This window comes from Vipera berus (assembly GCF_964194415.1).
Source record: "Vipera berus genome assembly, chromosome: 4".
NCBI classification, from domain to species: domain Eukaryota; kingdom Metazoa; phylum Chordata; class Lepidosauria; order Squamata; family Viperidae; genus Vipera; species Vipera berus.
The window spans coordinates 15,631,598-15,649,300 of record NC_138206.1 but is presented as its reverse complement, the minus strand read 5'-3'; the positions used below and the strand labels follow the sequence as shown (position 1 = coordinate 15,649,300).

Sequence of the window (17,703 nt, the reverse complement as noted above, 5' to 3'; positions counted from 1 at the left end):
TGACTGGTGCTGCCAGTTGTTGTTCCGGTACAAGTGGTTTAAAGTCAGTAACTCTTGTGCTGTTATATTGGGGCATGCGGGATAATGCATCTGCCAGGAAGTTCTTTCCCCCCGGTAAGTGTTTGAGAGTGAAATTGAATCGGTGAAAATGTTGGGACCAGCGGGCTTGCTTAGGAGTGAGCTTCCTGGGCGTTTTTAGTGCTTCCAAATTTTTGTGGTCTGTCCAGACCTGGAAAGGTATTTTATTTCCTTCTAAAAATTGGTGCCATGTTAGTAATGCCCACCTCAACGAGAATGCCTCTTTTTCCCATATTGGCCAGCGTTGTTCTGTTTCTGTGAGTTTTCTGGATGTGTATGCGCATGGTTGCAATGTCCCCCCATCATTTTCTTGTAATAGTACAGCTCCTACCACTACATCACTCGCATCTGCCTGTATTACAAAAGGTTTGTCGGGATCTGGGTGTTTTAGGACAGGTTCAGCAGAAAAAAGTCTCTTTAGCCTCTCAAATGCTGCTTGACATTCCATTGACCATTTCAGAGGCTGGCTGGGTTTCACGGGTGACCCCCCCTTCGTTTTCAAAAAATTTGTGAGGGGCATGGCTATTTGGCCAAATGCGGGGATGAATTGGCGGTAGAAGTTTGCAAACCCCAGGAAACTTTGCAATTGCTTCCGTGTGCGGGGGGGGGTGCCCACTCTAGTACTGCCCTGACCTTCTCAGGGTCCATTTCGATGCCCTCTGGAGATATGCGATATCCCAGGTAGTCGATTTTTTCCTGATGGAATTCACACTTCGATAATTTAGCATATAAGTGGGCAGCTTGCAACTTCTTCAGGACTGCTCTGACTAGTTTGATATGTTCCTCTTTGGTTTCTGTGAAGATAAGGATGTCATCGAGGTAAACCAGGACCCCCTTATATAGGTGCTCTCTCAGCACGTCATTAATTAATTGCATAAAGACTGCGGGGGCCCCTTGCAGTCCGAATGGCAATACTTTGAATTGATAGCACCCCATTGGGCAGTTGAATGCAGTCTTCCATTCGTCTCCTTCCTTAATCCTAATATGGTAGTATGCTTCCCTCAGGTCTAGTTTGGTAAAAATCATTCCTTTCGATAGGTGGGATAACATATCCTTCATTAGGGGAAGGGGGTACAGATTACATTCACTAATTGTGTTCAAATTTCTATAGTCCACAACCAAACGAAAGGACCCATTCTTCTTCTCCCTGAACAGAACCGGGGCGGCCACTTTGGGTTTGGCAGGCTCAATAAATCCTCTTTCTAAGTTTTTCTTTATGAATCTCTCCATTTCTGCCATTTCCCTTGGGCTCATGGCATACATCCTGGGTTTTGGGAGTTTTGCCCCAGGTTTGAATTCTATGGTGCAGTCTGTGGGGCGGTGGGGGGGAAGCTCATCTGCTCTTTCCTCACTGAAAACCTCAGCCAGGTCCCTGTATTCCTCCGGTATCTCTGGTAATCCCTTCTCTTTCCCCACTGCTGCTGTCTCCTCCCTCTGGGTTGGGGGGGTGCTTTTGGGGTCTAAGTTCTTCTGCCCCCCCTTTGGGAAATTGAGTTCTGCTGTCCTCCAGTTTATCCCGGGGTTCCATTTCTTCAGCCATTCCAGTCCTAGGATCATTGGGCATTCCATGCCTGGGGCCACTATAAACGTTATGTCCTCCTCATGGGGCCCCAGTGATAGGTGGATTGGTAAAGTGGCTAGGGTGGCTGGTCCTCCCCCTGCTATTGTCCCATCTAATTGACTAAAAGAGATTGGTTGTTTTAGCCTCCTCACTGGGATGCTCAATCTCTCCACCAGCGTTGGGCTGATAAGGCAGCGGATGCACCCAGAGTCTATCAGAGCTTTTATTTTGGCTGCTTCAGGCATAGGGGAAGCTAATATAGTCACTGTCTTAAGTATGGGTGGAAGGGGTCCACTTACCAATGGTTCTCCCTCTGAGCTGTCTTCCAAGTTGTCCACCGTCCCTGCGGTGCAGGCCGGAGTCCAGTCCCAGTTTCTGGCAGGAATTGTGGACTCTACAGCCTCTGTCCCCTTCATGGAAGATTCTTTTGTGTTGCCTTGGGGCTTCCCCGGCTTCTTGGAGGATGATGCCTCTGGTTTTCGTGGGGGGGCTTTTGAACGACATTCTGCAGCACGGTGGCCCTCTCTCCCGCAGTTGAAGCAACTTGTTGATTTTTTGGCTGTGGCTGGTGGTTTTTCCCCCTCGCGTGTTTGCTCGGGTGGCAGGCGGCCCCATGGTTTTCCTCTGCGGTGTCTCTTCAGTAGGTCTATTTCCACTTCCTCCACCAGGATGTACCAGTCGTCGAGGTGGGGTGGGTCTCCTCGAGGCAGGCAAGCATCATACAGGTCGTAGTTCAGACCGTCTTTGAAGTGGCTAAGGAGGATGTCTTCTGGCCAGTTCAGCTTGCTGGCAATGGCTCGGAATTCTTGGGTATAATCAGCCACTGCTCGCCTGCCCTGCCTCACCGTTTTGATTCTCTCCCGGGCCTTATGGTCAGCCAAAGGATCCTCGAACCGTCGCCTCAAAGATGACATGAATCGGTTGAAGTTGTTGAGTTCTGGGGCGTTGGAGTCATGCAAGTTCACCACCCTGTCTGCAGCCGTCCTGTCCAGGGCAGATTGCACAATTCGGATGCATGTTTTGTCACTGGGGATGTCCCGTCTGTACTCTTCCATGTAGCTGAGGACTTGGGTTAGGAAAAATCCCAGTCGTGATGGCTCCCCCTTGAATTTGACTTCCAGGGGCGGGAGTCTTTGGCTAGAGCGTTGTCTGCACCGTGGCCGGTATCGCTCCTCATCCTGGTCCCCATCTGTGGTTCTGGGGGGGGTGGGTACTGCTGAGGCAGCAATTCCTGTTCCATTGGATGGCCCCGGGGTTTCAGGTGTTGGATCCCCTCCGTTACCTTTCCAGTTGCGTCCCCAGGTGCTGCCTCGGTTGCGATTTTCAGCTCTCTCCTCCCTCAGTGAACTCAGGGTTGCTTTCATCAGATCAATGGCCTTTTCCAGGATCCGCTCCTCCTCACTGGCGTGCAGGGAACTCTCCATCTCTTGCCTCCATTCCGGTTGGTGGTTACTACGCCTCAGGGTCGTTTCTCCCGAAGCCTTTTCCCACTCACTTTTCCTTCCAACGCCCATCGACCACCGGGGTTTTCGGTTGTACTGCCCCACCGCTTCTTCCCCGGGGGAATATGCTGCTTCAGCTTCCCATTGTCTCTGGGATTCCATTTGGGGGGAAGACTCCCCTCCATGGGGTTTCCCTCCTCTCTTGCTTCGTCGCCAGACATTTTATTTGTTGCAAAGTCCCCCGGTAAGGTTTTCCCTTCCAGGTTGACTCTTAAAGCAGATTCCGTCTACTGTCAGGACCCACCTCAATCCACATCTTAGGAAATAAGAACTCTTGGATGCAAGTTTAGTCCAAAAGGAAAATGTTTACTAGGATGGAATCGATTGTGGGAATACAAGACGGAATCTGAGAAAAGTTACATTTCAATCCTATATAAACCATTCCCATTCCAGCCCCTCCCCTCATCCATTTGGTCAGGCTGTCGTCAGTTGCTAGGTGTCAGGTCCTTCCATGGGAAAGGGAACTCTCCTTGGTTTTATGGTTATTGCTTTTCTTTTCAGTTGTAAATGAAGATACAATCCAGACCTGTCTGTCCCCCCTCCCTTCCCCAGTAAAACATCCCCTGTTGTTTGAAAATCGCTTTAGTAACCATCCTCTCCCCCCCCCCTCGGAGAGATGGCAGAATCCCCAGAAATAGCACGTTGTTCTACCTATACAATTATGAAATGTGATATAAATGGATTCTGACAGGTCTAATATGGCTTATGATTTAGAATATTGTGTGCACCCAGTTAATGATCTGTGGTTAAAAATGATGACTTAATATGACATGTAACTGCCCAAAGTTAACTTGTGCTGAGAGGTAAATAAATATAATAATAATAATTTAATAATAATAATAATTTAATTGAGAACAAATGGCCAGAATTGAGAAGACAACCACAGGCAGCAAGTGCCTCCTCTGCAAGAAGTTGAAGAAACAGTGGAGCACAAGGTTAGCTGCTGCAATAAGATCACACAGATTGACTACAAGCAGCAGCACGACAAACTAGCAGCAATGGAGCATTGGAAGATCTGTGAGAAATATCATTTGGCTGAAAGCAAGAAGTGGTGGAACCATAAAAAAGAGAAAGACATGGAAAATGAAGAAGCTAAATTGCTTTGGGTCTTTAGAATTCAAACAGACAATCACCTGCTACATAACACCCCAGACTTAACAATTATAAATAAAAAAACAAAAAAAAATCTGACTAGTGGATGTGGCAGTACCTGGAGACAGTATAAGACAGGGGTGTCAAACTCAATTTCATTGAGGGCCGCATCAGCATTGCGGTTGCCCTCAGGGGGCCGGGTGGGTATGGCCAGGGTGGGCGTGGCCTACTGGGTGGGCGTGGCTAGAGTGCGTGTGGCCTACTGGGTGGGCGTGGCCAGCTCTACATCATTCGCATCAAGGGTGCCTATGGGGGCCTGGGCAGAATTGGGACAGATCTGAGGGTCTCTGGCAGAAGGAGGGTCTCTGGGCCAGGGCCAAGGCAGTGGGGGCCGTTCCCTCACTGTTTCCAGAATGGCTTCGCGGGCCACATGAAACCACTTCGCGGGCCGCATCCGGCCCCCGGGCCTTGTGTTTGACATGTCTGGTATAAGAGAAAGAACTGGAGTAGATCACAAAATACAAAATAGCGCAAATAGAAATAGAATGACTGTGATAGAAGCAAGGAAAAATAGTCCCAATAGTAATAGGTGCCTTGGGTGCAATCCTAAAACAATTGGACCACCACTCGAACACCAGGGACATTGACAAAATCACCACCAGTCAATTGCAAAAGGCAGCCTTACTCAGAACAGCTTACATCCTGAGACAATACCTTGAACACCATAAAAACACCTACATCTGCTTATTCCAGATTATTGGAAAGGCCTCGATAGGTAGACAAAAATGTCAAATCCAGTCTGGACATCTGACTATGTGACAAATCATCACCATAATAATTTAATAATATGTTCTCAGTGGAGCAGTAATTTATCCACAATGGAAAGAAGAAATTTTCAGTACTGAATACCTAACTGAAGAAAGATACAAAGCATATGAGTCTGGAAATGTCTTGGCTCATTACTGCATCACTAAATAATGATTTAGAATGATCAAACCAATCTAGTTGTACAACTGAATGTTTTTATCTTCTGTAGAAATCTCCAACTATAAGGCTAACTCCAAACCCTATTTATCTCATAAGCCTTTAGCATTGACAGCTGCTGGTGCAAGTTACAGGACAAATGTATGTTATTGATACTAGCTGCCAAGAAAAAAAAACTTTTTCAAATTAATAAGGCTTAACTCATTAATCCAAATTGCTGAAGAGTGTTTAAATCTCTTTTATGTGACATTGAAGTCTAACAGGTTCAGAGGCCTGAATATCATGGAGTGCCAAATAAGATATTTGGCAATTTAAGTTGGTAATTGAGAACCAACACAGCAAAGGATCTGTTTTGGATTGAATGAGATCACTGTGCACTTTAATAACTGTTATTACACTGAACTGACTTTAAAAATGAATCATATAAGCTATTTGGTATTTGGCCAGTTTCAATTAGAGTTTAAATAACTTCAAAAAAAGCATTCTTATTCTGAGCAGCTGGCATAACAAATATAATAGACTCACCCAGATGGGAATAATGCTTGTTGAACTATGGGATGTTTATATGAACTGGTTTGCACTGGTTTGTCCAGCAAAGATTGAGTAGTTTTTGAGAACATATTGATCAGTTTCAAAACCTTGCTTCAAAAAATCTATCATGAATTGGGTTTGTCTAGTTTAACGAAAAGAAGAACAAGGAATGATATGATAGCAGTGTTCCAATATCTAAGGAACTGCCACAAAGAAGACGGGGTTAATCTATTTTCCAAAGCACCAGAAGTCAGGACAAGAAACAATGGATGAAACTAATCAAGGAGTGAACCAAGAACTAAGAATTTTTTCCTGATAGTTAGAACAATTAATCAGTGGAACAACCTGCCTCCAGAAGTTGTGAATGCTCCAACAGTGGAAGTTTTAAAGAAGAGTTTGGAAAACCATCTGTCTGAAATGGTAAAGGGTTTCCTGCTTGAACAGGGGGTTGGACTAGAAGACCTCCAAGGTCTCTTCCAAGTTTGTTATTCTGTTGTGAATCTAATATAGTAGCAGATGATTCAGCTGTCATAAGACACACTTTTTTTTCTGCTACCAAAGATCAACCTCTGATTACATCAATTAAAATGCCTGAAAGTAGAAAGCAAAATCTCATCCTTAAGTTACACATGTACATTATAATAGCCACCATTCAACTATTTTGTGGGAGTCACAAAGAAAATGAAAGAGAAAGAATGTGTGTGTGTGTGTGTGCTAACAGAGCATGATGGGCTGTATGATGCCTTAGTTATAGGCAGTGCTTTTTTGTCATAGAACTCACCGGAACAGAGTGACACCTGACACCTTTTTTAGACAGATTTTCCAAGTTTTAAAAGTAACTTTTGAAAATTTGATGTTTGGTCCACATGGACTTGAATCGCCCTGTCGAGTGTAGCAGGTCAGTGGCAAAATCATTAAAACAGTGCATGTGGGCTGCTTGTGTGTCCGAGTCAGATGCATGCGTACTTCGTCTGGCTGCTCAAATTGGGGCACTGCTCAGCTTGTGATTGGTCATGTGGTCATGTGTTGAGTGCTTACTGTGGGCAACAACCATTGTGTTTTGTTAAACAACTGATGTGTGTGGGTGTGTGTACAGTGATTGACTACGTGCGAAAGGTAAATAAAAGATTAACAAGATGTGAATTCCAGCATCTTTTTTCTTACGAAAAAAGCACTGGTTCCAGGCATTTAAAGTCTTAAAACTTAGGAGAGAAAATGAATATAATTATTTACCTTCCTAATTATTGTTGCCTTTGGCATAATTACATGAAACCTGGAACTTTTAATTAAATCTGATGAAAAATGTAACAGTAATAAAAAGTACAAAAATGGGTTGGATTCCATATAAATCATTCTTAAACTAGATTGGCCAGTTGAGAGGAAGCTAAAAAGGGAAAAAGAGAAGGAAAGAAGGAAGAGAGGAAAGAAGGAAGAGAGGAAGGAAGGAAGGAAGGAAGGAAGGAAGGAAGGAAGGAAGGAAGGAAGGAAGAAAGAAAGAAAGAAAGACAGACAGACAGACAGAAAGAAAGAAAGAAAGAAAGGAAGGAAGGAAAGAAAGAAAGAAAAGAAAGAAAGAAAGAAAGAAAGAACTGTGTGTTCAAGGAGAAGACATGGGGCCATCTGCAAGATCTTCACAGTTAGATGGTGAGTGGATAAGTGGAAAGCATTAGATGCAAATGAATATTATAAATAATTTGTTATGCTCAACAATAATAATAATAGTCAAATATTATAAAAAAAACAACCACAGTAGAGAAATTGTTAATATAAGTATAGTAAATTGCAAGCATTAAATAACTTTCTTGCTATATGAAAGGCTACTCAAGCAAAGATTCTGTCTGAAAAAAACCCCCACATTATTCACAATTTAAGACAAAGCAAAACTTAATAAGACTAATCATACTAGTCAATTATTCACTTTAATTAAATCTATTTGAGAACATTAAGCTAGTCCTAACAAAACATTCAAAACAAAACCTGTGTTTTCTTGGCACAGGTTTACTAAAACCTGTTCGAAAGAATTCAAGGGTACCATCTTAAAATGGGTTTTGTAGTGGCAATTTTTTCGGGATCATTAATGGTCTTGGAGTATGGATTTTGAGGAGCCCTATGTGGAGATTAGGGACGCGGTGGCTCAGTGGGTTAGGACGCTGAGCTTGTCGATCAGAAGGTCGGCAGTTTGGCGGGTCGAATCCTGAGTGCCGCGTAACAGAGTGAGCGCCTGTTACTCGTCCCAGCTTCTGCCAACCTAGCAGTTTGAAAGCACATAAAAATGCAAGTAGAAAAATAGGGACCACTATGGTGGGAAGGTAACAGCGTTCCGTGCGCCTTTGGTGTCTAGTCATGCCGGCCACATGACCACGGAGACGTCCTCGGACAAGCGCTGGCTCTTTGGCTTTGAAACGGAGATGAGCACCGCCCCCTAGAGTCGGAAACGACTAGCACGCAGGTGCGGGGGAACCTTTACCTTTACCTTTACCTTTATGTGGAGATTGGATTAACCCTTGAGGATTAGCAGAGTTTAGGATCCTGAGTCATGTTCTGCTCAAGCATTTTATTAAGGTATTCATGTCACCCATTTGATTCCGGTTTTGATTAATAGTTTAGATAATTTCAATATGTTTTCTCTTTGCTTTTTATTGTTAATACAGTAGCCATGTCATTCATGCAGATATGGATAATTTAGAACTTAATCTGCATGCTTAAGCTGATAACCATCCAGAAGTCTGGCATGAACTTAATTTAGGCCCTGTGCCCTGCCCAGTTAAAGGAATTCTCAATCATTGCTAAATCAGTAGAAAATTTACCAGCATGAGATTTGTGTTCCCCAGTTCTGATCCTTATTCTCCCATTATTATCTCTATTCCAAGTCCCTTAATTTCCTCAAAAGTACTGGGTGACAAAGCTTAATAGATATTATACACATTGAGACTGCCCTTAGTTGATGTTGGAATCAAAGAGAAGATCTACTTTAACATCAGAACAGCTAAGGATGGTTTGAACCTATCTGACTCATAGCCTGGAGGCAAGAATAAGCAAAGTTATGGCAATAAGGTTGAAAAAAGAAAGATTTTTTTCTTCTGTTTTTAAGGGCCATATGGGAAAAGCCTCTAAAATATTTTCTGGAAACATTCATCTAAAATATTCAGGCTTAGAATAACACAGAATAACAGAGATGGAAGGGGCCTTGGAGGTCTACTAGTCCAACCTGTTGCTTGAGCAGGAGACTCTGTATCTGGCATGTCAAACTGCCGGTCCGCAGGCCAGATGCATCATACTGAAACCGTGCCCACCCCATTGCCGGTAATTGGGGAAAAGTCACGATATGTCACATGACGTCATGTGACGTCGCGGGTTTGACATGCCTGCTCTATACCATTTCAGACAAATGGTTGTCCAACCAGTTGTGAGTGTTGGAGCACTCACAACTTCTGAAGACAAGCTGTTCCACTGGTTAGTCATTCTCACCATTAGGAAATTTCTCCTTAGTTCTAGGTTGCTTCTTTCCTTGATTAATTTTCATCCATTGTTTTTTGTCTTGCCTTCTTGTGTTTTAAAAAATAGGTTGACCCGCCTCATCTTTTTGGCAAATACTGGAATACTGCTATCATGCCCCCCATCCTTCTTTTCACTAGACTAGACATACCCAATTCCTGCAACTGTTCTTCCTAAGTTTTAGCCTCCAGCCCCCTAATCATCCTAATTTCCCTTCTCTGCATTCATTCCAGTGTCTCAACTTCTTTTTAATATTGTGACCAAAACAGGCATTCAGACATTCAGTTAGATTATTTAAAAGTCACTAATATGGCCACAACTGAGCAGAGTCTAGATAAGGGAGGGGAGGGGAGACAAATCACTGTTGAAGGCCTAGCAACATCCAAGAGGAAGTCATTTTTACCATTAGTAGGGAGGCATGTCATGCCAAGTGGGTGAGACAGATGCAATGATCATTCCAAATTATCAGCTGTATCAAGCAATCCCAATACATCTGGTTTTTTGCATTAGATATGACGGGGAATCAAATTAACCTGTGATTACATAAAAGCAGACAGGGCCGCCTCTGTGCATTCGAGGCATTGCCAAGAGCATCTCCAGTGAGCTGGATCAAATCCAGCTGACAAACTGAGCATGACTGAGGAAGATGGACGAGCTAGTAGTGAAGGATGAATGCAAATCAGAGAATTTCTCCCGGTGCCAGCTGTAATCCACAAACCCAGTTTGAAGCTATCCAAAGGGTAAAGGGGTGGTTGTTTATTTACAAACCAGTGACCCTAAGGTATGAAGAAACTATAATGCCCATGGCAGGCTGTTAACTAAGTTTTATCTGAAAACCAAAAACAACGAGATACAGCTGCATGGAAAGGAAGGAGAGATAGAAAGGAAGAGAGAGGAGGAAGCAAAGAAAAGGAGACGGTTGAAGAAAGAAAGAAAGAAAGAAAGAAAGAAAGAAAGAAAGAAAGAAAGAAAGAAAGAAAGAAAGAAAGAAAGAAGGAAGGAAGGAAGGAAGGAAGGAAGGAAGGAAGGAAGGAAGGAAGGAAGGAAGGAAGGAAGGCAAGCTCAAAGCATTGGTCAATAGTGCTACCACGCACCACAGAAGAGTCACAATATATTTTTTGAGATCAATAAAACCTCAATTTTTCTGAGGCAAACTTGGTAACACTTCATGAAGTGTGTTACTTCTATTTTTCTCAAGCTGAAAATCTATTTCCAAAAATTGATTTATGAGGATCCTGCCTGAAAAAATACTGTGTTTCTACAAATTGTATGCAGAAAGTAGTAAAAAATGAATTTTTCTATTCAAGATCATGATTTATCAGGGATTTGATACTAATAAACCCATACACTAGGAAAATATGCTTCCTGAAGGACTGCTGGGGAGAATATTCTAGGCATTTGATAGAGAAAACTACTTGGATCCATTCAGAGTTAGATTCTAGCTGGGCAGTGGACTCTTGACCAATAATCTGAGAAGAGTTTTCCAATGAGTCTCCAGGAAGCAGATAGGGGGTTTCTATAAGTCTTTCTGTATCCTTGCCCCTCTGGCTAGCTCAGGGTGATCTGCTCTTGGTTTCATTCTTGAATGAGGGAGCAGTCCTCCTTACTTTGAAAGAGATAGCAGTGCAGTCCCCCCTCAAAAAGCCATTTCTGAACCCAGCAATGCTAAACAACATTTCAACTGAAACTCCAAAAGGAGTTAGTTCACAGGTCTTCAACCCACGGCTCCGGAGCCGCATGCAGCTCTTTCAGCCATCTCCTGCAGCTCCCAGTCCTCTGCCATGTGCAGTCCAAACAAAAAAGTGGGACTAAAAAAGTTCAACCAATCAATTCAAATATGCAGGGTAGGTGCATATCTCGCCTTGGCTCCACTCTTCAGTCAAACCCTGGCTCCCAGTTTTTCCTTTTGTGAGGGAACCGGTTCTGAGTGGCTCTTTCACTGTTTCAGACTGCTGACCCCTGAGTTAGTTTATCTGATTTTTTTTTCATTTCACTAATTTGATAACATCATTGTTTGAATGTGTGTGTGGATTCTTGGTGCTCTCTGAGCGTGACTGTTTTCCTACAGGCGTCCCATGAAATGTCTGCAAGAAAAGAACCAAGCTTACAGAGCACCAAGGAGACCTCATTTCAAATTACAAATATCCTCCTTTATCAGTATCACTGATTGTGCTTTTTGTGACCTCTGATGGGATCAGAACAAGGGTACTATGCCTTTCCTATTCCTACTGTATTCCTTGGTGGCTTTGATTTCAAGCACTGTATCCTTCTAAGACATCTGAGAATGGGTGCCCACTTCTGAATTGAGAGAAACGTTTCATACTGTATATTAATCTCATTTGCACTACAAAAATCTGCACTTTATGGGGTTGTCTTTAAAATTCTCTAGAAGCTTCATCTAATCCAGAATCAAATGAGTACATAGGGGCATATCTTATTTTGCCCTGCCCATATGACATCAGCACTTTGCAAGGTACACTATTGGATTGTTAAATGAAATTCAAGGGACAGTTTGACACCTATAAAGCACTTCAAGGATTGAGGTCTGGATATCTATGGAACTGCCTTTCTCTAATAGTTCTTACTCAAGCCTGTAAAATCTATTAGGTTTGGCATGTTATGAATCCTATCAGTGAAACAACATCATCTTGAGCAGGGGTGTCAAACTCAATTTCATTGAGGGCCGCATCAGCATTGCGGTTGCCCTCAAGGGGCCGGGTGGGTGTGACCTGGGTGGGCATGGCCTACTGGGTGGGCGTGGCTAGAGTGCATATGGCCCACTGGGTGGGCATGGCCAGCTCTACATCATTCGCATCAAGGGTGCCTATGGGGGCCTGGGTAGGAGTGGGACAGATCTGAGGGTCTCTGGCAGCAGGAGGGTCTCTGGACCAGGGCCAAGGCAGTGGGGGCCATTCTCTCACTGTTTCCAGGATGGCTTCGCGGGCCACATGAAACCACTTTGCGGGCCGGATCCGGCCCCCGGGCCTTGTGTTTGACATGTCTGATCTTGAGGGACATCAAACACACAGCTTCTTTGCCTACATCCCTGACATCCTCTGCAATCTGCATAGTTCTGACTCTATTGAGGTTCCATAAGGACATGAAGATTTGGCTTTTTCAACAGGTCCTGATTTGCGATTCCAAAGCACCTGAAGGCAGGACAAGAAGCAATGGATGAAAATTAACCAAGGAGAGAACCAACCTAGAACTAAGGAGAAATTTCATGACAGTTAGAACAAATAATTAGTGGAACGACTTGCCTCCAAAAGTTGTGAGTGCTCCAACACTGGAGGTTTTTAAGAAGCAATTGGACAAACATTTGTTTGAAATGGTATAGGGCTTCCTGCCTGAGCAGTGGTTGGACTAGAAGACATCCAAGTTCCCTTCCAACTTTGTTATTCTGTTATTGATGTATATTGCATATACATGAAGTGGGAGGTTTGTGTTTTTCATAAACATATGTATATTGTTGTTTCTGCTTACATCTATTTTATTTTTTAAAATCTTTGTATGCTGTCTAACTTTGACGATTGATGTGGCTAATAAATTGATTAAATAAATAAAATACTGAGAGAACATTGCACCTGGAACATAATACTAACTGTTTTTACAGATCTTTTTAAAAATATGATTAAAAATAACCTGACAGAGCAACATGCAACCCTTCTAATGAAAAAAGTAAGACTGATAAGATTTATAGTAATCCATATAATATTAGGTCTTCTTTTATCAGACTGATAAAATGAAATGTAAATGAGGGATGACATGGGTGCATAAAGCTGGAACATTTCCATTAAACCACTGAGGGAATTCATCTGGAGCTTTGGAAGAGGAACTATTACATGATCATGAAACACAGCTCTATTACTTCTCATCATCCAACACCAAGGGAACAACAAGTATATTTGAATATTGTCTAAATTTGAACAAACTAAAATTAAATTGTGACAAGATGGACAAGATGGAATTGGACCTGGGAACTGAGGTTCTGCCTGTTTTTTAAGAGCAGGCAAGACTATACATTGAGAATGTTTCTTGATCCTCAATTATCACTGAACAGACAGGTCGAGGCTGTGGTACAGAATATCTTTGCACAGTTATGCCTAGTGTACCATTTTCAATCCTTTCTAAATTTAGATTTGGCGACAACAATCTATACTATTTGTTGTATCCCATCCTGGCTACTGCCACACATTCTATGTGACCTATTCTTGAAAAAGTGTAACAAAGACAAAATGCAGAATAAAAGCTAGTTTGATGTAGTTGATAAGGTACCAGCCAGAAACCAAGAGACCACGAACTCTAGTTCTGTTTTAGGCAAAAAATCATTTGGGTGACCTTGGGCCAGTCACTTTCAACTCTAGGAAGAAGCAATAGCAAGCCACTTTTGGCAAGAAAACTGCAGGGACTCATATGCACAATCACAGGAGTCAGCCCAGTAGTTTTATGGACTACTGACTTGAAGCCCTCCACTCTCCCGAGGTTGCTAATTGATACAGGATACAAAGATCATATGTTGACTAAAATGTCTGCACTAGTTGCCAGGCTCGGTTCAAAGTAGGGAAGCTATTTTTTAAAGCAGGGAATAAAGTCCCCAGTGGGTGAGCTACCATTCTATTATTTTAGGAAGTTTTAATGTGATATATTGTATTGCTTGATTATGGTTTTCTCTTCCTTTTCCTTTGAATACTGCCCAGAATCACCTGATCTGAATAAGATATTCATATAAATGCTTCTTTCTTTCTTTCTTTCTTTCTTTCTTTCTTTCTTTCTTTCTTTCTTTCTTTCTTTCTTTCTTTCTTTCTTTCTTCCTTCCTTCCTTCCTTCCTTCCTTCCTTCCTTCCTTCCTTCCTTCCTTCCTTCCTTCCTTCCTTCCTTCCTTCCTTCCTTCCTTCCTTCCTTCCTTCCTTCCTTCCTTCCTTCCTTCTCTTTCTTTCTTTCTTTCTTTCTTTCTTTCTTTCTTTCTTTCTTTCTTTCTTTCTTTCTTTCTTTCTTTCTTTCTTTCTTTCATCTATCTGTCAGGGACGAGGTGCACAGCGACTTAATGATGCTGGAACTACTGGCCAGAAATGGGTTGCACTCTGCTAGTTCAGGTCCATGAGATGGAATGAGCTCCCCTTGCTCTTTCCCTAGCTCCTGCTGATCCAGCATTCAAAACCATGCAGGATTGCAAGCAGATAAATGGGTACCACTTTGGTGGGAAAAATCTAGCTGTGTTCACATGTCTGTGGAGAGCAGAAGCCAGCGCTAGACCTGAGATGTATGACAATGCAGTAAGAGGCGAGACTGGCTGAGGAGCCCAGAAGAGCCAGCAACCTGAATGCCGCTAGTCAGCTGGTGTTAGCTAGTTCCCCCTCTGTGTTTCACCAAGGATAGGGATGCAAGTGCCGAACAGAATGAATTAGTAATTAAGGCTGACAGGATTGCACTGTGTCTAGCATACACAAAATACCCTGACATTGTATGCCATACACTAAAAATGAATATCTATCTTTCTATCTATCTATCTATCTATCTATCTATCTATCTATCTATCTATCTATCTATCTATCTATCTATCTATCTATCTATCTATCTATCTTCTCCCTCCCTCCCTCCCTCCCTCCCTCCCTGCCTATCTATCTATCTATCTATCTATCTATCTATCTATCTATCTATCTATCTATCTATCTATCTATCTATCTATCTATCTTATAACATAACCATCCTTTCTATTATGGACTATTTTGATCATTTAGATGTATAGGAAGGCTCTTTAATGTGCTAGTTTCAGCCCTCTATCACCTGCTACACCTTCTCTCCAGGTAAAAAGAAAATTTCATTTTGAAAAAGAGGCAGCAGCAGAAGACAGTGCTCAGGAAGCAACTCTTGGGGCTTAGGATGAGACTATTAATCTCATTAAAAATGATAAGCTTTTCGGGAAAACTATTTCTGTAAGATCTAATCTGGGTTGGTCACCAGGAAAGAGGTTCACTCTTCCAAGCTTTGGGACTTGTGCTGGAGCCCATCCTCTGGGAGCTTCCTTCTATTGGAATATGTGCTTTAGGCTATTCTATGAGTCATATTTATATGGTGCCTTTCTATTGGTTGATTGGTGTCGATGGCCAGTGATTGGATGTTGCTTCTTTGTGCTGCCAAACCCTCAGCTCCCAAGTACCTGAAAAGTTGGTGGTAAATCAGCACTCCTCTTGACTGACAAGGGGCAGCACAAGAAAACAACAGCCAATCATCGGCCATCAACACTAATCAACCCATAGGAAGGCACCAGATTGGATCTTGCAGCATGCAGTGTCACAGTGGTTAGAATGCAGTACTGCAGGCTAACTCACTGCTCACTCCAGAAGTTGGATTCTGAGCAGCTCAAAGTTCACTCAGCCTTCCATCTTTTCGAGGTCGTTAAAATGAGGACCCAGATTGTTAGGGGGCAATATGCTGATTTTGTAAATCACTTAGAGAGGGCTGTAAAGCATTATGAAGCAGTATACTGTATAAGTCTATATGCTATTGCTATTATCCCGGGACATGTATATTTGCCTTCATTTGTAAAACTATTTCTGGCTGAAATGCACCCAAAGTTAAAACAGATTCCACCAAATGTCAGAGGTCCATGTCTGAATGTTCACAATGAAGCATTCAGGTGAGTTAACACTTGGTAAGAGAGTGATGCTGCTATGTGCAAGAGATTAACTATAAAACTTACTGTATACTTGCAACTGTCCTCGGAAGACATTCCTTCCCCGGGAGTTTTCAGCTTTGCATTCATATGTCCCTGCATCTTCCAGCTGCACGTTCGGGATTTCAAGCACTGCTTGGGACTTCCGCAGGCGGGCTTTGCTCGGATTGGGGCCATTAACTTTCCTCCACGAGATTGTCGGAACTGGGCTGAAATATTTAGCGAAGGCACGATTAGCTCTTCCTTGCCATTAAGAATATAGATCCTGTTACCTGCTAATTTAAGCACTTAATCGTCTAAGCAGCAATAAAGTGTAATCACAATTAAAGCTCGGGAACTGCTTAATATATTTCACTTTCAGCTGAGAATATTTAACTAGTGTTGCTGCTGTCCTGGACATTTCCTGCTTTCTGAAAATTAAGTCTTTCCCAGTGATTAAATCATAGAATTGGAAGAAAGATATTGTGTTGAAGAGAAAACATGATTGGACAGAAGTAACAACTGATGTGAACTTTCCACTGGATAACTAGATTGATTTCTCAATAGGGATTAATGATTAATGATTCTGGAAGATGTCAAACTGGCTGAAATGTTGAGTTGAGACACTTGGCTGCAGCACAGGGGCTATTTATTCCATAAATGAATATCACTACAGCAAATGTTTTGTGCGCATTGGCTTGCTCCATGAAAATTACTAAGAGAGTAAAAGAGAAAAACTCCTTCCAGTCACAGTGCTTTCATCCTGCCTTCGTTCCACCTTTTTGCAACTACTTCTATTTAGCAATGGAATTCTCCCTCATGCTTTCAACTTTAGCAGTGGGACTGAAATAGATGCACCAATTCAGATCTCCACTCTTTCCTCTCTTCTCTGCACAAGCTACTGTAGAAACATGGATTTAAAAGGTAGCCCAGCCAGTTTCAAACTGCAGTTGGCCCTTCTATGTGTGAAAGGAGGATTATTTTCAAATCAGTGGCATGAAAAGTGGGGATACAGCCATGTGGAGCTGGAAACATTGCCTTAAACCAAACTAATGCTTGCAGAATGGTTTCACAAATTTTATCCACCCTTTCTTCATACACACACACAGTGTCTCTTTATTACTAGCATGTAAAGGAGATGGCCTTGGCAGGATTATGCAAGATTTATTATTAGACGGACAAAGAGTAACTGTATTTATTTATTTAGTTATTTATTTTTGGGACTTATATGCCGCCCTATCTCCCGAAGGACTCAGGGCGGCTAACAACAATAAAAACAACAATACAAAAGTTAAAAGAAATTAAATAAACAGCCCCAATAAATAAGTTAAACTAAACAATTAAAAATTAAAAAACATTTTAAAAAATCCTGTCGTCAGTCCAGGTCAGCCTGATGAAAAAGGAAAGTTTTAAGGCCGTCCCATCTGCTGTGTTAGTTGCATTATGGCATTTTGTGAGATGATTATTTGTACATCCATTTGTTGTCAATGTTGCAACAACACTGAAGTAAGGTATTTAGTGGTGTGCCCTGAGGATCTAAGACCATTTCCTGTGACAAAGGTGAGATCTTCAGCTTTTCTTAAAACATAATAAGAAAGTTTTCAAAATTGATGTCAGGCCCATTAGATAGACTACTGGACCAAGAAATCAACTCCACAGAAAAGCTAAAGTTTTAATGAGCTTGTCTATAATAACAGAATCTTGCAAGTCTGATTGTGCTTTACCTCCTCTGTGAATTAGGGAGACATTTATCTGAGCTACTTATGAATACTAGCTGTCTATTGCACACTTAGAATATTTTTTACCTC

The 17,703-nt window shown here is 42.3% G+C and overlaps 1 protein-coding gene across 1 annotated transcript in view; it reads right to left on the bottom strand.

Annotated features, from left to right (window-relative positions):
* Positions 1-17,703, bottom strand: part of CNTN5 (contactin 5) — a gene marked incomplete at both ends in the record, with an annotated part of 277,925 nt that overhangs the window by 136,217 nt on the left and 124,005 nt on the right. The window contains one exon of the mRNA XM_081327707.1: positions 15,944-16,125. Within this exon, the coding sequence (XP_081183833.1) occupies positions 15,944-16,125 (182 nt within the window). The remainder of the gene's footprint in view (positions 1-15,943; positions 16,126-17,703) is intronic.